General features: G+C 59.7%; 3 protein-coding genes across 8 annotated transcripts in view; 1 reads left to right on the top strand and 2 right to left on the bottom strand.

The window, feature by feature from the left end:
* LOC128141648 (T-cell surface glycoprotein CD3 epsilon chain) overlaps positions 1-20,685 on the top strand; it is a 134,443-nt gene that overhangs the window by 89,841 nt on the left and 23,917 nt on the right. The gene's annotated exons all lie outside the window — the stretch shown is intronic.
* SCN2B (sodium voltage-gated channel beta subunit 2) lies at positions 4,274-10,951 on the bottom strand. Of its 2 annotated transcripts, XM_052786655.1 has the most exons (5): positions 10,704-10,951; positions 8,924-9,072; positions 7,692-7,858; positions 7,070-7,280; positions 4,274-6,860 (listed from the first exon to the last, which is right to left on the bottom strand). In XM_052786655.1, exons 1-5 carry the CDS (start codon positions 10,871-10,873, stop codon positions 6,661-6,663), a joined length of 897 nt encoding a protein of 298 aa, XP_052642615.1. In that variant the 5' UTR covers positions 10,874-10,951; the 3' UTR covers positions 4,274-6,660. The 2 variants fall into 2 exon arrangements, with proteins under 2 accessions (XP_052642615.1, XP_052642616.1); XM_052786656.1 differs by lacking the exon at positions 8,924-9,072 and having other exon boundaries at positions 10,704-10,950.
* Positions 12,853-20,349, bottom strand: LOC128141643 (junctional adhesion molecule-like). 5 transcript variants are annotated; one of them, XM_052786651.1, is made up of 8 exons: positions 19,829-20,349; positions 17,285-17,572; positions 15,752-15,915; positions 15,136-15,361; positions 14,846-14,975; positions 14,406-14,466; positions 13,635-13,730; positions 12,853-13,420 (listed from the first exon to the last, which is right to left on the bottom strand). In XM_052786651.1, the coding sequence occupies exons 2-8, from the start codon at positions 17,325-17,327 to the stop codon at positions 13,259-13,261; spliced, it is 882 nt and encodes a 293-aa protein (XP_052642611.1). In that variant the 5' UTR covers positions 17,328-17,572; positions 19,829-20,349; the 3' UTR covers positions 12,853-13,258. The 5 variants fall into 5 exon arrangements, with proteins under 5 accessions (XP_052642611.1, XP_052642612.1, XP_052642613.1 ...); XM_052786652.1 differs by having other exon boundaries at positions 17,285-17,333; XM_052786653.1 differs by lacking the exons at positions 17,285-17,572; positions 19,829-20,349 and adding an exon at positions 16,026-16,309.

Genomic DNA, 20,685 nt, shown 5'->3' with positions numbered 1-20,685 from the left:
CTGACCGTTTCTCCAGGCTGTAGTCCTTGCTGGCACAGGGCACATGTCTCGGCAAAGCTCATCCCGGGGGGGGGAGCAAGGCTGTACCTCCCTTGCTGGACACAGCACTACAGCATGGCTTCCCCAAACAGGATTGCTGCTTTTCGGGTGTGAGAGCAGCTCACCTACAGGGATGCTGCCTAGGGCCCTGCCTGCATGTCTGGAGTGCTGTGGCCTGCCAGCTCCAGAGACTCCTCAGTCCTGCTCCAGCCCCCTTCGCAGCTCGCTCTCCTTCCCACCTGGCCAGGAGCGCAAAGCAGGAGGGAAGAGGGAAAGCAGGAGGTTTTGCAGGGCATGGGGGCATCCCAGGTCACCCTGAGAGGATGCCAGCTGTGCCTGTGCGTTGAGGAGTTAGGGCTGCAGAACTGGCAACAGAGGCAGGAAAAGTACAGGCAGAGCAGGCTGGGCAGCGCTGGCAGCCGGCGCTGCGGGAGCAGCGTGGTGAGTACTGCTGACGCAGCAGAAAGTGTCTCGGCGGGCGGCTGCGATGGATACGGCTAGGTGGTGGATATGGCTTGGTGAGGGGAGCAGCAGCAGCCGCTGGCGAGCAAGCGGTGTGCTGAGACAGGAGGAGGAGGAGCGCTGCATCTGCTGGAGCCTTGCTAATTGTGAGGGGGGTGGCACGCCTCTGAGGAGCAGCTCGGCAGAGAGGTCTGAAAGGGCGGAGGGATGCCTGTCATCCCTGCAAGGGTGCATGATGGCTGCTAGGGCCACAGTCACAGGTGCTGAAAGGGGGGGGGGGGGCAGACGAGGCTGAGGCTGGACCCTCCAGCATCCGGTAAGCAGGACCACAGAGACCTGCAGCACTGGGGACCTGAAAGAGTAGTACCCGTACCCTGGTGCAGGGAAAGGCCGTTACGCGTGGAGGACTCCTTCCTGGCATGCTCAGGTGTCTGCCAAGTTTGCTTCCAAAAAGGTGGGTAAAGTTGGGATGGGTTTGGCCAAACTGCCATCGGGAATCCCCCCAGCAGAGCCCTAAATCCTTTTGGAGGCAGGGGGGTTGGGAATAGCAGCACTACCCAGCTGGGAGGGTCAGCCAGGAAAAACAAAAGGGCTCCAGTGGGCAGCGGCACAAACCGGGTGTGCAGGGCAGGCGGGTACCCAGCTACTTCTGCAATGACATGCCCCTGTGGGCACTGTCTCCCTGCTGAGCATCTCTGCCGAGGCAGGGCTCCGCGTGCCCCGCTGGGGCCAGCCGGCAAGCCTGGTGCCATGCTGCCCGCTCCTGCTGCATGCCCAGGGCCAGCCGTGCCCTCCCGGCCGCACGGCCCCACAGCTCGGAGCAGGACGCTGCCCGTCACAGGAACCTGATGGAGCTGTCACGCTTGGCAGCTCTGGCCAGTCTCCTCGGCCGACTGATCTCGTGAGACATCTGCCGCGGGCCTGGGAAAGGCTCGGATCTCCCACAGCCCGACCTTGGCGAGCGGTGCGTGCCGCAGCCAGGAAAGGCACTCGCAGCAGCTGGCCCTGGGATTTTGGCACAATGCTGGGATGTCCGGCATGGGACCTGGAGATACTGCGGCTCAGCGGAAACTTGTTTTGCTGAGTCCAGCACAAGGCTGCTGTGTCTGGTTTCAGGAAAGGCGAGCACCCTCTGCTCGGACACTGTCACCTCCCCGGGGGGACAGGAAGAAGGGCGCAGGGGTCCTGCCAGCTGGCTTGCAGTCTGCCGGGGGTGGTCACAGTGGCTGCCAGGCCCCTGTGTACCCCTCGCTCCCTCTCACCTTGCACTAATGGAGCTGGGAGGGTTAAAATGCCAGGCTGCTCTCCGAGGAAGGCTCCTGCTTCCCTCCACGTGGGTACCGGGGTAGAGCTGAGCAGAGCAGTTGGGCTGCAGCCTCCCAGCTCAATGCAGCAGGCGCAGCGCTGGCCCCGGCTGCCCTGGAGCATCCTGCCGGGGCAGCCCTGGCCCCACTCCCGGCAGCAACGGGAGGACAGCCCCAGCCCCCTCCCAAACCTCCCCGAGCCAGGGGATGCTGGGCTCCGGGACCAGGAGCAGGCAGAGCCCTACTGCCGATGGAGGAGATGGCGATGCTGGAACAGAGCTTCCCATCAGCACCTTATATTTACTGCAAGGTCCTCTGGCTGTGACCTTTAAAAGACAAGGTGGCCTGGCAGCCCGGGAGCTGGCAGCAGGCAGGAGGTGCTCGCAGTGATCAGACGCTGCAGGACCGTCCCAGCTGGGCCAGGCACGCCAGGCTGGGAGCAGAGCGAGAGCAAGAGGTCCCAGGCACGCAGACTGCGGGTGAGTGCTTGGCTGCCTTTGTCATTCTCAGCCTTCCCTTGCCTGCAGCTCTCCCTCGGAGCAATGCTTTCCCCTCTCCCTGCCTCCTTCTCCCTGTGCAGGGCCGCCCTGCCTGCTGCCTCCTCGACACCCGCCAGTAGAGCCGCTAGCCCTCCGGGGTGGGCAGGTTCCTCGCCCCCTGTTCCTCGCCCCCTTTCACGGGCCCTTTAATACAAGAGGGGAAAGAGGAGCAGTGTCCCCAGGCAGCCACTGCAGAGGCATCTGCAAGAAACACTGAGCAAGGCCACCGTCCTGAGTCCCAGGAGAAAGTTTCTTCCTGACCCGGCACAGCCCAAGGCCACCTCTGCCGGACCCTCCCCAGCTCCGGCTCCGGCTCTTCAGTGCTGCCCTTGACACCCCTCAGCTCCCTGGAGTTCACTGCCCCAGGCTGTCCCCTTTTCCAGGTCCCCCCCTCATTACTTCCCAGCCTCATGAGCAGGGGGGCCAGGGTGCAGGCAGCATCGCAGGGATGGCGGCTCCGGGCTCCCCCCTCGCAGCAGTCCCCCGTGGCTCTCTGTACGGCACTGAGCAGAGGTCCCTGCCATCTCCCCACCTGCTCTCTTGCTCTTCAACACCTCGAATCCTACCTAGTCCAAGGAAATTTAAGTGCTCTGTAAAAGGGACTGTCCCTGGCTCTGGAGAGTCTGCAAAGCCCCAGCGCTGGGGGGGGTCGCAGTCACTGTCCTTAGTCCTTTGCGGTGCTGAAAACTCACCCTTGTCTTGTCCCGCGGGGCTCTCCTCCATCATCCCACACTGCCTGCCTTCCTCATGGGTTTCTTGCCAGCGACTCTCCCAGAGGTGACCCCATGCTGCCAACCTGTGGGTCCCCCGTCCCCTTTGCCTACGGGTGTATTCACCCTTCCGTCAGGCTGATTCCCCCTAAAGCTGGGTGGGTAGATAGCCGCATGCCCTCCTCCAGCAAGTTGCTCCTTTCTGCAACGGCGAAGCCGTTCCCTGCTACGGGCCGGGTACCAATTGCGGCCTGGCTGGGCTGTACCCCCCAGCAGCAGCCCAGCACACTGTGTCAGCGGAGGGCATTGGAGGTGATTTTGGTGCCCTTCCTCCAGGGAGGGAGAGCTGCCTGCGGGAGGTGCAGGGTTAAGCCCGCGGGCACACAGTGAGGCGTGCAGGGCAGCACTGGGAAGAGCTGAAACTGCTGGCGCTGCTCACTGTCACCCCGCTGCTCGGAGCAGCAGCAGGCTGAGCGAGGTGGGCTGCTGGGCAGCGGGTAGGGCAGGGCAGGCAGAAAGAGGTAGTCGTAGGTGCTGGTGACTTTGCGTGTGTGCGGACTTGGGATGCGCAGGCATTCGGCAGCCAGGGTTGAAGGGCAGTTGGGAGAGGCACGACTGACTGTCACCCTCGTGCCTCCCACTCCTTGCAGGTGGGTAAATGGATGGAGGTGCCTATTAACTGTGCCCCAGTTGTGCCGCACCACTCTGGCGCGTCCACGCGGCATTGCCGGATGGCTAAATTGGACAGCGGCCTGGTTACAGGTGTTGATCACCTGGTGTGTGCCCTGGGCTCCGCTGGAGCCTGCTGAGCCTTACCTGCCGTGCCCTGAGCAGCTGCCGTCCCCGGCTCTCTGCGGAGCAGAGGTGGGGAAGTCAGCAGGGCGCAGCTCCCTGTAGCACAGCTGGAGCCCCGCAGTGCATGCGGAGCACCCCTGAAATCTGGGTGCGTGGAGACTTGGGCAGCACCGGCCGCTCTCCCGCCCCAGCACCATCCTGCCTGCACCTGGCTCTGCGGCAGCTCCTGGGGACTGAGCTGTGGAAGCGGAGGCTGCCCTGGGCTCCCTCGGCACCCAAAGCAAACCTGCTGCCACAGCGGGACTGAGCTCTGAGCACGCAGGAGCCTCGTCATCCCCCCAGACAGACACACAGGCAGAGCAGAGCCGCAGGACCCTGTCCTACCCCTCCAGCAGGCAGCAGCACAAAAGCATCGAGTGCAAAGTTGTGTTTTGTTGTTCTTTTGTTTGTTTAACTGTACAAAGAGCAATAAAAACATCCTACACTCAGCAGAGTGTTTGGCAAAAGAAACCCATCAGAAGGCGCAAACCCAAAACTATAATCGTGACTGATACCAGCGCCTCCTGTGTATATATATATATTTGTAGAGATTCTCTCTGTTGTGTACAGCTATGTACATACAGATGCATTGGCAAGTTGCAATCCACGGATAGTGCATGAAAGAAATGGAAGGCAGATGCAAGACCAGTCATGTGTAACAGTCAGAGGCCTTTGGCCGCAACGTTGCCAGCTCAGTCCCCTGTGGAGCCGCACGCAGCCCAGCTTCGAGCAGCAGGCAGGCCGGGGAACCAGCCTCACGGCCGGCTCCCCACCGGCACTGTACGGGGAAAGCCATCTGGCGTGGGCGTGGGGGTGCGCAGGGGCAGGCAGCCTCAGCCCAGCCCTCCCCAGGCAGGAAAGCCGCCGGGAGAGGGGGAAGCCACATGGCAAGACAAGGCGCATTCCTGCTGCAGATGGGAAGGGGAGCAGCGCGGAGCCCAGCAAGGTCGAGCAGGGTGGAGAGGGCACGCGGGACCAGGGCAGAAAGCGATGGGGGCAGAGCAGGGAGCGCACGGCCATCCCTTCATCCCCGGGGCCTGATGGCATTGCCTGCAGCGCTGCCGGCGTGGCACCTGCGCGGGGACACGGCAGCGCTGGGCGGCAGGTGGTGCAGCGAAGGTCTCCCTTCTCCCCGACAGTGCTGCTCATGGGTGACAGGGGACCTCCGTCACCGGGCCCTAGGCAGCGTCCCCTGGGGCTCCGTGCACTGGCCCTCTCCTGCCCCGTGTCCCACCTGCCGTGGGAGAAGAAAAGCCCGGGCACAGTGCGGCAGGGGACACTTCCCCAGGTCATTTTCCTTGTCTGACCCGCGAGAGGCCCCAAGGCGAGCTCCTCGTGCACTCCAGCCAGCACAGCTCACCTGCCAGGTCTGACGCAGGAGGCAAGGGGCTTGCCCAAGGCCAGGCGGCGAGCCCGAGGCAGGCAGGACCACCGGTTCCCAACCCTGGGGCTCACCACATCCCCCTGCACCACAACGGGGTGGGACCAGCCGGGATCACCGCTCACTCGCCCCCGAGCTGCCTGGGGCCACTGCTTATAACGAACTGCAGAGCAGGCAGGGCAGCTCCCGGGGCGTGCTGAGGGAGCTGCCGCAAGCAGGGCAGGTGCTGGACTGTGGACGGGGCTGAGGCAGGCGGCAGCCGGCACTGCGGGGCCGGCGGCTGGGCGGCCTGGCAGTGCATTGCCATGGCAGTTACGGTTTGTGCAGCGCTCTGCAAGGGAGGCTGGAGGAGGCAGTCTCAGCATCTCAGGGTTGCTCGGGGGTTACAGAACTGTCCTGCCTCTGGGCCCCCGGTTGTGCCCAGTCCTTCCCAGCAAGCACCCAAAAACTCCTCTTCCTCCCAGCAGCTCTTCGTCCCTAGCAGCCGCACCCCGCCACTCCCCACCACCTTGGTTTGGCACATCAGTGGAACATTTTCCATTAGAATTACCCTCCCCAAGAAGAAAACGAGCACAAAAAAGTCAGCCCGGCACCTTTGGCTGAGATGCTCAGGCCCAAAAATAGCCCAACAGGCAGGCGGGTACATCCATTACACACCAGGAGCCATTAGCGGCTCCAAAAACCAGCAAAGCTCAGAGCCGACATGTGGGCTGATGGTCATTACCCAGCCATCGGCTTCTGAGCAGGCCGGGACAGTCCCCGAGGAGCACGAGCTTCTTGTCACAGCACCCTCAGCACTGGCACACAGGACTTGCAAGGAGGAGACAGGCAGCTAGCGGGGATCCCTTGGGGACGAGTACGCCGGTGCCCATGCCCTGGGCACAGCAGGAGCGCCTCGGGGGGTGAGACGTGGCCCCGAAGGCAGACAGCTGCTTGCCATTGGCCCCTGCTCTTTTTCTAGCGGGACAGGGCGCAGACATCTGGGCATGGGGCTGCCCGGCCCTCTCTCTGCCCCTCCTGGCACCCCCAGCTCCAGCCCCGCCACGTGTGGGGACCGCGCTCTTCCCCCCCTCTCCCGCACCACCCTGTCCCCAACACCTCCCCATGGCCCCACGCAGTGCTCCAGCACGCAGAGCGTGCCCAGCGGGAGCGGGGGGACAAGGCGGTCCCAGCTCAGGGGGAGCCTGGCTGCACTTCAGCCACCCTCCGCAGCCCTGCCTGCTGCGGCCAGCCTCCAGGGACCACCTTCTCTCCGTGCCTTGCTCCAGGCTGGGTGGGGTAGATAGATGGAGGGAGGGATGCTCAGGGGAGACAGAAATCCTTGCTCTGGGAAGCACATCGAGGGGGTCACGCTGTACAGGGGTGAAGAGGGAGGGGCGGGCGGGGGGGCATTACTTGGTGCCCTCGTCCGGGTTGCCTTCGCCGTCTGTCTTCCCTTCCTCCTCCGTCTTCTGGTCGTCCGTGTTCAGCCTCTGCTGCTTTTTCCGGCGCACGCATTTCACCACCATCAGCACCAGGATGACCACGGCCAAGAAGCCACCTACAGAGGCGCCCACGATGACAGCCACTGTTGAGTCGTGCTTCGGGGGCTCTGGGGAGACAGGGCATGGGCTCAGGGCACACAGCCCCCACCTGGGGCAGCCAGCAGGAGCAACAGGGAAGTGGCAGGGCTTGCTCCCCCCCGCCGGGGAGCAAGCCCTGCATGTGCAATGCAGGGTGAAGGCAGGGTACGGGGCGGAGCAGAGAGCCAGCTGGCACCCATAGGTGCCTGACAGCAGAGGGGACCGCTCCACCGCTTACCTTTGGTGAGCACCTTCAGGCTGATGCTGGCGTGGCCCCGGTGCCGGTCTGGGGGGTTCAGGACATAGCAATTGTAGGTGCCCTCATCCTCCAGCTGCACGTTTTTGAGGGTGAAGGACACGTCATACTTGGTGGGGTTCCCGGTGAACTCCACCCGGTTCCCAAAGCGGTCCAGCTGCTTGTTCATGATCTTCATCCGGAACTGCAGAAACTAGACATCCCACGCGGGAGAGGAGGTGAGACAGCGTTTGGCAGCCCTCCTGCTCGCCTTCCCTGGCCAGGCATCCCCCTCCCCTGCACGTACTGCCCTGGGCATGCACCCACGCTGCACGCTTGCCCCTGAGCCGGCCAGCACCCGCTCAGCTCTTGCCCCCACAGCGGCCAGGGACAGGGTCTCCTCGCGGCGCCTCTCCCCACTCACACCTGCCTGTCCTGCCACATCAGGGCAGCTGCCCTGACCGCTTGTTCTTCACACAGTCAGTTGCTGATTTTCCCTGCGGTGGAGGAGGGCCAGAGCAGGAGCAGACATAAGGAGAAGGCTCAGGACCCCAGGGAACACACACGACTACTCCAAGCTGGTCCCAGGACCTCTCAGCCGATCCCCAGCCCCGGCGAGACTCACCAGCTCCTCAGAGCAGTTCCTGCACTCCTGGTATGTCCAGTTGAGGGAGAACTGCTTGTTCTCCACCTTGTAGCAGGAGTTGAAGGTGCAGGAGAGCTTCACGGAGGAGCCATTCAAGGCATTGATGGTGGCGGGAGCCATGACCTCCATGCCCAATCCCATGGGTGCTGCTGCAAGCACGGAGAGCAAGAGCAGAGATGCAGATGAGTTAGAAATGGACACAAGCAGCCATCCTACTGGCAAGGCCAGTCTCCCCATCCCACCCTGCACACTGGCTGGTTGCACAGAGCTCACCCTGGGGCCTGGGATTGCCTTTCAGGCACATCCATGCACAGACCACGCTGAGGCCAGCCAGGACCGGGGTTCCCCTGCACAGCAGTGACAGGGGAAAAGGGGGGAGCAGCCCCAGCCCTGGCACTGTCCCTTGGCAGTGCTCTGCAAGGGCTGATGACCCCTCTCTGCCATGCCTGCCCTGATTGTGCCCAGGGCTAAATTCTGCTGACTCCAGGCAAGCCCTGCTCCTTGTCACTTAAACGAGGCTTTCCTGCTGCAGAATCGATAACGCTATGCAAAGGGCTGAATGCAGCATCAGCATGCCGGGCTCAGCGCCACATCCGCGGAGAAATTTATGGCTGCACTCATCAGATTCCATTCCCAGCAGGACCCACTACAGCGGCGAGGGCTGGGATCTGCCAGGGCCAGCCCCTGGGGGCTGCGGGGGAAATGCAGATGCTCCCCTTCCCGGGGGTGTTCACGCAAGGATTCTCTAGCTGGGAATGACTGGGCCAAGATCTCAGTCGCTCCTGGGGGGACAAGGCCAGTCCCTGCACCTTGGCCTTGCTGTGTCAGAGAAACAGGGGCATTACCCGGTGCAGCTCACGGGGCAGAATGGCTCACCCGGGGCATGGGCAGGGATGGGGTGTCCGTGCCCTGCTCCCTCTTCCACTCCTTTCCTGCAGCTCCCCTGGTCCAATGGCTGCCCCAGCAGCACCTGAAACCCAGCACCTGCATCCAGCATGTTCTCCCCAGCCTGCAAAGGGGAGGGCGCACATGCCGAGACAGGCTCCCGTGCAGCCAGCTAGCTGCAAACTCTAAGGCTAAGCCCCAAGAAGCACAGGGACGGAGAGCCCTGGAGGAACTGCTGGGAAGGCCGAGACTGTAAAGGGGGGCTGTGGCACCCCGCAGGGCAGGGACAGCGACACTGGCAGCAGGGGCTATTCCGACCACCTCACCTCTCCCCTTTGGCTGCTGCTCTTTGCTCTCAAACCTCCTTCCTGAGGTGCTCCTGAGTTGAGCCCCGTGGCCAAGCTGGATGCATGTCAAGGCTGCTCTGCTGGCTAATCCACTCCGTCTGCAAGCAGGGCAGGAAAGGGGCCAGGCTCTGCAGCCAGGAAAAAGAGGCTTTTCCGAGTTGCAGATATGGCTGTTTCGAGCCACAGGTCTTGCTGCGAGGTGTGAACCAGCAGCATCCTGAAGCCAGCTCTCTGGAGGCAGAGGGGTGCCCGCCAAGCATGGCCAAGCCCCTGGAGACGGCTCCCTGCTCATGCTGGCAGCCCAGCAGCTGTGGTGGGCACCCTCCATCCAGCCCCAGTGCAGGGAGGGCTCCCCACAGGGTGCTGGGAGGCAGGGATGGGGAGAGCTGGTGCACGGGGACAACTCGCAGCATCCAAGGAAGCAAAAAGTGTCCAGGCCCGAGCCGGCCAGTCTCCCAGCCTTGCTGCCCCATCACAGCCCACCCCCTTAGACGCTTTCAAGAAAAACCTCTTAGGGGTGGGAGAGAAGAGCCGGGAGCCTGCCCATCTCAGGAGGCCCTTTCAGAGACCCAGCCCAGCAGGCCTGCTTGGAGGGGCCCCGGCACAGACGTGCAGGCTCGAGTGCCCGGCAGCCCTCGTGCTATGCCTACAGTTGGGCGGCATGGCTTTGCGCCATGTCCCAGGGCACCCCAGGGCTCTGCAGAGGGCAGAGGTGCCACCGGGAGCTCTCCCAGGCTCTGCAGTGACAAGGCAGCCCTGGCCAGGGCTTTGCCGTGCCACCTGGTACGGCAGGACCGTACCGCAGCCAGAGGGTCCTCACGGGCAGCCAGCACGCGATAGACATGTGCCCTGGGAGCACCTATGTGCTCAGGTCCAAACTCTGCCACTGCCCTGGCCGCCCAGCACCAGGGGACAACAGAGGTGGGGAAAGAAACCCGCTAAAATCCCTGGGACCGACCGTCCAGGCTGCGTCCTTCGGTGCTGCGCACGCTCCCAAACGCTCTGTCACACTACACCCTGCACCCAGGGCTTGGGGGGGGTAAAATTGCAGCCAGCCTCTAAAGCCGACTTTGCTGGGCTTTTTATCCGCCATTTCCCAGCCTCTCCCCTAAAGCAAAGGCAGCCCACCAGCAGCTCTGGGACCGGGTGAAGAGCACTTCACAGAAGTGATGCGTTTCTGTTTCCAATCAATATAGACCCAAACCTGCTGACACACACCACTGCCTCCGGGGCAGGGCAGAAATGCAGAGGCTATGGTTCCCCCCCAACCCATGCAGCACCGTCAGCCCAGAGCCCACCGCCCCAGCAGCCAGCCACAAAGCAAAGGGCACTCGCGAGCCACCCGCAGCCCACCAGCCACCGCCTTCCCAGCAAGGCAAAGCCAGAGCTGCCCCCTCTCCCTGCTGCAGCCCACATCCCTTGCCTGTCATGCAAACAGCCTTGCACTTAGCCAAAACCTCCAGTGAGCAGGATGCACAGCTTTTTTAAGAGAAGCTGCAGTTGCAACGTACCCCCCATCCTGCCTAAAAGCAGGTCACCCTGGCTGGCGGATTGCAGCAAGGGTGCATTTCGGACCACCTCCGTCCCCATCCCTGCGGCACAGCATCTCTCGCTGGCTCGCTGCTACCCCGGCGACAGGAGGGGCTTCTCGGGGCTGGGATGTGGGGAGGGGTCTCCTGGCCAGAGAGGGTGTTTCTCCCCAGCCTGGGTGCTCTCCCCTGGCAGCCGTGTGCATGCAAGGGGTCAAGTCGACACTTACCCAGCGAGAGGAGCAAGCTGAGGCCAGTGAGGAACAAGGTGGGCTGCGGGAGCCAAGCTTCCGGGCTCATTTTGAAGGACTTTTGTGTGTGGAGAGGACCTGGTATTGGTGTGGATTTTGGTGGTGGTGGTTTGCTTTTTTCGAACGCCCGGGTTATTTGCAGGTGACATATAACATTAGAGCTGCTTTATTTCCACAGCCCAATATGGCTGGCTTGGAGTGGTGCTGGATCGAAGAATTCAGTAAATGCTATGGTTGGTGGATTTCAGCAGGGGAAGTGGGAGGGCAGAAAAATTTTCCCCTGAACAGAAGGCGAACGCTCCTGGTGCTTAAACGCTCCTGCTCCGTGCTCTGGGGTCTGGTCGTGGGCTGTCACAGCGCTTCTCCTGCCTGCAGCATGCTGAGCCCAGGGCAGCTGAGGAGCAGGTTGCTGCTGGGATTCCCTCTGGCCCTGCAAACTTGCCGTTGGAGCAAGTGGCACTCAGGGCTCCTCTTCCCCCCAGGGAGGCCAGGAGCGCAGGGAGGGACTCGGCCGGTGCCCCACAGCGCAGGCCTGACCTTGAGGGTTCCCACGGCCCCTGCAGCCCCCTGATTTCAGTGGGGACATGCAGATGTGTCACCTCTGCCCTGTCAAAGGCTGGCGACCCAGCCCGGCTCACACCGCTCACAGCAGCAATTCCCACTCTCGAGGGCCCAGGAACATCAGAAATGCCCTCCCAAAGCCAGGTAGAGAGCAGAGGGACTGATCGGGCCTGGGAAGGGCAGAAGCTCCCAAGGAGGCAGCCCGCACAGCAGCCCGGTCAGCGTGCCCAGGAGGAGGCACACAACCGCAGGCCAGCAGCGGGTAGAAGCACTCCTGGTGTGCCTGCCTGCTCCCATGCTGATGCGAGGGCAGCCTCCTCGCTTCCCAGGGATGCCAGACTCTGCCAGCACCTTTCCTCTTCCCCAGCAGCATGCTATCCCAGGGCAATGCCCTCTCTTCATCCAGCCCTCGGGATGGGGAAGCTGGAGGTCTTTGGTCCCCTTCACACCATTGGTGAAGAAAGCTTTCAGGCCATGGACTCCAAGTCTGGATTCAGGCTGCAGAGACCGGTGCAGGAAGGAGACAACATATGACCTCATGGAGACCAGAAAGCGAGCGACAGCAGCTGCTCGGCCACCTAGTTCTTGCGCTGCGGGACGCAGGGTGGTGGGGTTTGCTGCAGCAGCATCACTGAGGAGAAAGGCAAGGGGTGCCCTGGAGCCAGAGCACATCTCAGCGCCTGTGCACCAGAGCCCTAGGGAGGAAGGGATGGGGCCATGGGGCGGCAGGAGGGACGCAGAGGTGCTCTGCTCCCTGACCAGCTCCAGGAGGGGAAAGGGGGCAGCTGGGAGAGAAGGCATCAGAGAAGTGAAAGGGTGAACACAGGCAACCCGCTTCGCAAACACACTTGCTGCACACGCAGCACGGTTTCCCAACCACGCTGGGCAGGCAGAGCACGCTCTGCTCCGCTCGAAAGGGTCCCCCAACCCCACAAAGGCAGCAGAGGTCACCTGTAACCCCCGACACCCCAAAACCAGTGCTGGTTGCCGATTCCTCCCATAATCCCGTTAATTCGGCTTCATCCAGGAAAAGAGAGTAGGGTGTCAACGTGAAACCAAGGACTGCAGCCCGGCGCAGCCCGCTGCAGTCTCCCAGCGCGCAGAGCCGGGTGGGAGGTGGGCCCCGGCCCCCCCTGCACCTGGATGTGTCAAACATCTATCTATAGAACCGGAGAAGAGTCGTCTTGCTGGCCTCCCCCCAGGCCCAGGCAGCGAGCCCCGGGTATAGGGTGCACGGGGACGTGGTCACCCATAGCGAGCGGCTGGTGTGGGGGAGACACCTGTGAGCGAGCACACATGGGGTACCCTGCTGCCCATGGGGGACCCCGCTGCCCAGGGGGCCTGCCCCGCTCCCCTCCATCCCGGCAGAGCCAGGGCAGCGGGGTGGCTCGGTACAGCCCAGGTGCTGCAAAGGGACCCCCTTCACAGCCCATTGGGTTTTACTGTTCCCGGGAGCCAACGGGGCAGGTGTGGGCACCCTGTGCGAGGCTGCACATAGGTGCAGAGGCTCCCAGGTCCTGGGCCAGGCAGGTTTTGGCACGCTTGGCACTTAAGCAGGAGGTAAAAGGAAGCCAGGAACAGGGAAGACTCCCTGAGCTTTATTATCTTCAGAAGATACCACTGGCACAGCTCCCGCTGCATCTCCCCCCGCCTGCCAGGCTCTCCATGGAGATCGTTATCTCGGGACCTGGAGCAGCACGGACCAGGATCAAAGCTAGAGTGTGGAGGCTGTGCCCGCTTTGCCCCACTCCAGAGACCAGGAGGCAAGAACCAGAGGGATGTCTCTCCCCTGGTCCCCCAGCAAACAACTGGGGTGGGACATGCCCAAGCAGTGGCTCTGGCACGGAGCACGTGGTAAAGTGGGACTGCTTCTTAGAGGAAGGGCTGACAGTAGCAGAACGCTGGCCTGCCCGAAGGAACAAAGATGTCTTGCACAGACCTGCTGGCTAAGGGGCTTACATGCCTCAGCACGGCTATTTCTGCCCCTCTGGAGCCCAGGGAAGTGCCGCCTCTGGTCTGCCATAGTGTTCCTCGCTTTGCCCATCACCCTGTCTCCCTTCTGCCATCCATTCTGCCGGGATCACCCTCTTGGCCAGCTCCACGTAGATGCTGTTCTCCTGGAAGTGAGAGGGGTGCTGCAAGGAGCAAGGGACGGGGCGTGAGTCTCACTGCAGGTATTGGGGCCCATTTGAAGTGGGCATGAGGCAAGGGATGCTGCTGCCTGGCATGGGGAGCAAGGGGTCAGGCCCTGGATGCTGTCACCCTGGGGAGGGGGGCAGTCATGTAGGGGGTCACACCAGCCCTACAGCTGCACGCCCTGCCCACGCCTGCCATGGCTTGGCTCCTCACCATGGTTATGTAGGTCTCCTCAGCTCTCCTCTTCTTCCCTGCATCCTGTTCAGCCTTCGGTATCTCAGCTCCCGGAATTGAGGAGTAAAGCGCTTCCTATGAGGGGGAGACCAGGACACTCAGAACTAAGCAGTCCCCAAAAACACGAGGGCTGCCTTAGCCCAGTCATAGGACTGGCACCAAGAGCCATGGCCCTGGCTGGCCAGCAAACAGCACCTCATGCTTGGCCAGTGTGGAATTCCCTCCCTCAGTGTCCCCAGCCCTGTGCCCATACACCCCAAGCCAGTGATCCCTCCATGTCCTGAGGACACGCAGCCTTAGCTAGGGACGAGGCAGCAACCATCCTGCGTGAGGATGACCCCGGCTTCAGCCTCAGCAGGAGGCTGTGGCCCAGGACCCCATCTCACCTTGCCAAGCCTCTCGGCTCCCAGGCATTCGGCTGCTGCGGGAGCATTTGCTCCATCAGTGCCTTCTCTTAACTGCAAGCCAAATGAAATGGCAGGACCTGGGGCTTGTTCCAACCGCAACGCACACACGCAGCCGGCAGCAGAGCAAGGAGCCCACAGGTCTCCTGTGTGCTCGCAGGGCGTGGCTGGCCATGCGAGGGCACAGCCCAGTGTGCGCACAGGCATGGGTGCTCTGCACCTGCCCTGTGTGCCCCATCCCTCCCCTGCTCCTGCCTCTCCTCCCTCTCTTCGGTTCCTGCAGGTTGTGGCCGTGTCCCAGGGCAGGCACACAGTCCCCTCCACACAGCTCAGCCTCAGCAATCACCTCTGCTTTGCTCTTGCTGCTGCCGTTTCCAGTCCTCCCCAGAGCCGTGTTGGCTGCAGACCTTGAGGGAAGGCAACGGTAGTGTCATCTCTGGCAAGAAGCATTGCCTACTTCTCCTGTCCCTGCCCTCCCTCTCCTGGGACGCCGGGATCCCTTTGCACATGCCTCGGTCAGGCCATCCCCACTGCAGGCACGCCGGGAGCCCAGGAGGTTTGGGAGCAAAGGGGGGACTGGCCAGGGCAGCATGACACTAGAGGGCAGCAGGAACCGGCACCCCACTGCGGGCAGCGGCATTGCCCGGGATGATGAACCCCCGGGTTTCAGCAGCTCCAGCCCTGCTTGGGGCACGTCAGGCTAGCGCTTGGCCAGGGAGAACAGTGCAGGAAGGCTGCAAGGAGGTGTTTTGCTCAGCCCCATAAACCCACAGCTAGCATTGGTACCTCTTCCTCAGGCTGAGTCCGGCCAGGAAAGCCAGCACAACGGCCGCGCAGCCACAGCCCACAGTCACAGGCCAAAACCCAGAGTCTCCCGGGGCTGCAGAGTCCTGGGTGCCTGCCGCTCCTCGTCCTGCTGGGGAGACACCAAGGCAGGGGATGGTACACACAGGGTCCCCAGCCCTACCCCAGGAGAATTGTGGTGGCAGGTCTGAGAGCCTGCCAGAGCCTCTGCAGCCCCTCCACATGGGGCTGAACAGGGCGACGGGAGAGGGGAGCAGTCATAGGGCACGTACCTCTCTGTCCTGTGGGGCTGACGTGCAGCACTGTGTGGTTCTTGAAGATGCTGCTGTGCTGGAGCAGCCGGATCTCACACACATATGTGCCACTGTCGTTCACCTGTACATCCTGCAGCTGGATAGAGCCATCCCAGAGGGAAGGGTCCCCTTGCCACTGTGCCCGGTCCCGGAAACGGCCCACAGGGATGCTATGGTTGTTGTAGTAATAAAACACCATCTCCTCCTGCCAGGGCACAGAAAGCATCAGGTGAAAGGAGCCCAGCGGAAGGGCACTTCCCTGTGTGCCTTCCCTGCTCAAGAGCCCTCAGATCGGGGCTCGCTCCCTCTCCCCGTGGAGGGCTCGCTGCGCACGAGAGCCCAGCTAGCTGCCACGCTCTCTTGGAAAGCCCCAGGACACAGCACCCAGCGCTGTGGTTCCCCTGCGGTACAGGGCCATGGGGAGCAGTGGAGGTGCCCTGCCACCACATGGGGGAACCTTCCTCCTCTTGTGACCTGGGCCAGGCAGACAGGCTTCCCCACAGGCTCCCGAGAGCAGCAGGGCTGCCTCGCTCACCCTCCCCTGACATCTGCCCCCACGCACTGCTCCACCGCCCACCCCCTGGTCCCAACCCACCTTCTGCATGCCGGCTCCTGCCATGCACAGCCAGTCCACTTTGGTCATCATCCAGCCCTTGGCCACTGGGTCTAGGAAGAGGCACTGCAGCAGGACAGAGTCCCCAGCGCTGGCTCGAAGCTGAGGCTCCGTGAACACCCAGCCAGCCAACCCACTGCACCGCTCTGCCAGGGACAAGGACAGCAGGATGAGTCCAGGGAGGACAGCCAGATGCAGCCTGCCTGTCCCCATAGATATCTCCTCTCCAGATAAGCCTGGGGCTAACGGCACTGACCAGTCCAGAGCGCAACGGGGAGGCCCTGCTCCTTGTGCAGGCAAAGCCTCTCCCCGACCCCTGCTTTTGGTGTGCCTGGGATGCGGGGCAGCACATCCTCCCAGTCGCCAGACCAAGGGCTGCTGTGCTCGCTGAACAAGCCACGCAGAAGGGAAGTAGGGAAGCACAACCCCAGCCCTCTGCGTCTGCAAGCCAAAGCCCATAGCTCCTGCAGGGTTGTTCCTGTGAGTCACTGGCTGGGAGAACCAGTGCTGCTCTCATCTACACCAGGCCAGGGGCAATTCAACCGCTTCACATGCATTTCAGTTCCTCTTTCACAACCTGCCCATTTGGCTTCCTTACCCCTTGCTCACAGGCTCCTGACCTGGGCTTGGCCTTGTCTGACCACATAACTACTGCTTAGGGTTTCCAGAGAAGCTGGACAGTGGGGAAAAAAGACAAACCAGAGGAACATCAAAGACCACAGAGCTGACATAACTAGCACAAAGCAGCTGCCGACACTGTGGGCCGCAATGCACGCAGCAGGAAGGGGAAAGAAGTGGGGCAGAAAACATCCCTGGTGCTCGTCAAGAGAAACCCTGCTTGCCCCAGAGTCTGCGCTAGCAAAACCTAGCAAGAAAAACGGCTGAGACTCTGGCACTTGTTTGTCAAGAATTAGGTGAGCTGCTTCAGCAGGGAGCTGCTCAGACAGGTAGACTTTTCCTGGCGTCTTAGCCATTCTGCTCACTCTGTCCACAAGACACTGAGGGCTGAGCCCTGGCGAAGCACCAAGTACTTGTCTGATGCCCTGTAAATAACAAATGCAAAGTGCCACAGCTTCCCAAACAGGTTTCTTCTGGTCTTGACCAGCTGTGGAGCTGAAGATGACAAATATTTGCCAGCGGAGAAGACCAAGGGAGCCAGTTGCCTCAAGCGGGGCCAAAATCAATACCTTGGAAACCTTTCCCTGTATTTAGACTTGGCAAAGCAGTTCTGCTTCTTTCAAAGCCTTGGAGCCTGGCAAAATAAGTACAGGACTCCATCCAGGGATGCTGTTGCAATTTGAAGCCTATATATATGTGAGCTCTGCAGGAAGGGAGTAGCAGCACATGGAGACCAGAGGAGTTACCAGGAGCCCCCTTATTTTTGCCAGCTCCAGGCACCTGTGAAACCCCAAGGGGTTCTCACTGCAGGAAGAGAGGAACTGATGGGTCTTTTGGCAAAGGCAGAGGGGAAAGCAGGCAAGGTACGTAAAACCACCAGAATGACTTACAGCTTACCCAGCCATGTCAGCACCAGAGTCAGGCTCAGCAACGCCTTCATCTTACTCTAAAATGAACAGCAAAGGCGACGCATGCATCAGTTTCCCCTGGGGCAGGACACCAACAGCTTGCAACTGAACTGAACCCCGAGGTCAGAAAATGACTTCTTCAGCTCTTCGGAGACGGACACAGTCTTTGCTGCCTGGATGTTCAGCCTCTCAGGTTAGCCCCTATCAGAGCTGGGAGCCTGAAACTCTGTGAAACACAGATGTCAGATACGTCTCTAGTTTGAGACTGCTCTGAGCCCTGAAAAGGAAGGGAGAGACACGGGGGCAGGAAGCTTAGCCTGAAACACCTTTGCATGTTCCCCTAAGTAATGAATCTTTCTGGTGGTTTGGGGGTCGACTCTTTAGCATCTGAACTGAGATGTTCTTAGATGCTAACTCTGCTCAAAAAGCAACGGGACTTTTTTTCTACTACATACTCAGAGAAGTTTTGTCCTAAAAACACAGACCCCTTACTCTAGCAATAACCCCCTTGCTCCAGGGTGCTGCACATGGTGAGAACTTCTGCTTGGAACCCTTCAGGGTCTGTTCAGACAGGGCCATGTTTGGTCACTGTATTCAGTTTGACCTGCTGCACATCTCTCAAAATAAAGCCAACGTCTCCTTTCTACGTGTTGTAGACACATCCTGTGGCCTGAGGAAGGACCGGCTGTCATCATCAGGAATACGCCAGCCAGTGTTCACACATGGATCACAAGAAGGCAAAACTCAGTACCCTGCTTGCTGTGTCTCTGCTCCATGATTCAAAGCTATGCCCATTCATAAGTGATAAACACATTTAAGGACAAAAAGTTACTGAGAGAAGCCCTCCTGCTTGGAGAACCTGGACATTACAGTTGAATTTGAGGCTGCCATTACCAGCACATGTTTTCCAATACATGCATTTTTGCTGCAGAAATAGAAAGACAACAAGAGCTGAATCATCTCTGAAATCTTGCTAGCTTCTCTCATTTTTCCTCCATTGTGCAAGTCAGAGGATCTCTAGACCAGCTTCAGTAAAGCCTCGGGAGGGGAAAAGATCCCAGATATTTCTCCCCAAGAAACAGCCATGAAAGGAGTTAGAGTAAATACATAAGGTAAACTTCTGCCATTATTCCTACTGCTCTCAGAGATCAACGGTTCCCTTCAGTGCTGTGGAGCAGAAAGCCACAGCACCAGATCTGCGGTGCTGGGGTACCAAGTTTCCTGGGGCAGCGCCTATGTCCCTGGCACTACGTGCAGAACCAACGGTGACAATAACACCAGGTGCAAAGGGCAGCAGGGAGGTGAGAGGGGACGTGCCAGCTCCATGCACGCACCATGGAGCAGCAGGAACAGCTACTGTGGCTCCACAGGGCACAAGCAGGGAGCGGGAAAGGCCTCCTCCCTGCTGCTGCTCGTTCCCTAAGAACGTTTCCATCTCTTTCCAGGGCCAGACATGCTTGCTAATTCCTTTTTCTTTCCAAATGCATTTTTCTCAGCGAAGGAAGCTCAGAGACCCCCTGAGACAGGCTCAGACAGGGATTACGGGCCTAGAAGCAGCTGCTGGGGGACCCACGGATCTGTTCTAGGCTGAGAAACAGTCACTACAGCTTTCCAGTCAGTGCATTGTGTTCTTGCCTGTAGTCAGTGATGGAAAACCACCTCTGCCCTTCATTGCCCTCCCCTTTCCACAGACAAAATCCTGAAAAGTGGCAGCAAGCCTTCTGGAATTCTCTCAAATCTGCCTTTCAAAACACACGACCCGTTTGGGGGTTGGGTTTTTTGGAGGTGGAGGGGAGAGCTGTGCGGTTTGACTGCACCATTTGCAGCTCTGCCATGACACAGTTGCTGTACAACCCGCACTTGTGCACACATGACCTACAAACACAGCAAAATTCATGCTCAGCTCCAAAGCTCTCAGCTGGTGCAGCATATCTCAATGCAGCAGGCCAAAGCCTCCTACTTTCCAGCTATATTGCCAAAAGCCATAGAACTTGAGCAGAGCTACACCCTCCCAGGACCACCCCCATGCAGGACCCAAAATAGGAGCCAGCTTGAAAAAAAGTTCTCAGCACACAGAAGCCTGCATACTGGGATATCTACACTCAGAACTTCAAAAGTTCTCTGTAGCTGAGCTACTGAGGCTCTGGTCCTTATTTGCCATCAAGTCCTTCCTGGACTTATTACTGTGTTTCTCAGCATAAATTCTGGTCCTGTCTGGGAACACATTTTTGCAGGGTCTCCCTCTGTGACACGCACCAGCAAGTGGGTGCTGTGCATGCACTAGCTGAAGACAGCACCCACTTGCTGAGGCTGTTATGTATATTATGGTGCTGACATATCCAAATCCTTCCACAGGGTAATTGCCTTCACTAAACAGATTAGGGAAAAAAAAAATATGTAGATACCACACTGCCTTTGCATTTTCCTACTTTTGCACATGGTATCTGAATCCTCAGCACTTCTGTGTTTCCCTAGTTCTCTTTTCAGGAAAAAGAAAGAAAAAAAAGTAAATGTTATGGCAAAAAATACTCACCTAGCATAGCTTGGGGCAGCCAACGTGTCTCTCGCATGAAGGGTTCTTCAGTGACTAATTTGGTGTATCTGAAAGAATCGGTTGCTGAATCGTCTTGAGGTTGTATGTGCGAGGCATTTGTCTTTCTTACCAGTCTTTGGTTTCGAGTCTGTTATTTCAGGTTCAGTTTGGTGGTCGCTTTCAACTTGCAAGAGGAAGTCAAGAGCTAGACTGAGGTACTGACAAATCAGAATGCAGAAGGGACTCTTATGGAGAGGTGAGAAGAATTACAGATGCATATGCCCAAGAGGAGGTGATGGGTTATGCAGCTTCGTAAGACGACACTTCACAGGTACACGATGCAGCTCAGTGCCAGTCCTTCCATCACAGCAGGCTGATCAGATCAGTCATTATGCGAGAAGTCAAGAATGGAGAGATCCTTGGCAAGCAACCCTTTTGCAGCCTGTGCTCCCTCCTGGTTTGTTTTGGGGGATCAGAGCTGCTTCAAGAACCGCCACTCCTGCAGACTAGATCTCGTCCTGATGAGGTATCAGCAGCAAGTGACACTGAGTAACATCAGCAGTAAGGCTCAGCAAAGTTATCAGGGGCTACGGGTTAGCAGGTATCCTATGGTCAATACAACTTGACATACTTGGCATAACATAGTCAGTCAGCTGTTACCCTTTTGGAACACAAGATAATGCTGCATGGAATTGGCACACTGCCTCCTCTCCAGTCACTTTGAAAGTCTATTTTCATCCTTCCTCTTCCTCTGGAGTACCACAGCAATCACTGTTCTCTACCCTAATATCAGCGGTTTTAATGGTACACAGAGCAACTTCTATACAGCTAGCAAAGGAAGAGAAAGTTAAGTCTTA

This window comes from Harpia harpyja, chromosome 4 (assembly GCF_026419915.1).
Source record: "Harpia harpyja isolate bHarHar1 chromosome 4, bHarHar1 primary haplotype, whole genome shotgun sequence".
Taxonomy (NCBI): Eukaryota; Metazoa; Chordata; class Aves; order Accipitriformes; family Accipitridae; genus Harpia; species Harpia harpyja.
The sequence above is the reverse complement of the archived record's forward strand: the minus strand, read 5'-3'. Positions and strand labels throughout refer to the sequence as shown.

Excerpts from the sequence above, each read along its gene's own strand:
- LOC128141643 (XM_052786648.1), bottom strand. The coding sequence starts at position 16,228 with ATGGGCTTTGGCTTGCAGACGCAGAGGGCTGGGGTTGTGCTTCCCTAC. Across the intron at positions 13,731-14,405 it reads GCAGCAAGAGCAAAGCAGAG|GAAGCGCTTTACTCCTCAAT; the intron begins GTGATTGCTGAG and ends TCCCCCTCATAG. Across the intron at positions 13,421-13,634 it reads AGGAGACCTACATAACCATG|CACCCCTCTCACTTCCAGGA; the intron begins GTGAGGAGCCAA and ends TGCTCCTTGCAG.
- SCN2B (XM_052786655.1), bottom strand. The coding sequence starts at position 10,873 with ATGTCACCTGCAAATAACCCGGGCGTTCGAAAAAAGCAAACCACCACC. Across the intron at positions 9,073-10,703 it reads CAGCTTGCTCCTCTCGCTGG|AGCCTGGCCCCTTTCCTGCC; the intron begins GTAAGTGTCGAC and ends TCCTGGCTGCAG. Across the intron at positions 7,281-7,691 it reads GGAACTGCTCTGAGGAGCTG|TTTCTGCAGTTCCGGATGAA; the intron begins GTGAGTCTCGCC and ends TGGGATGTCTAG.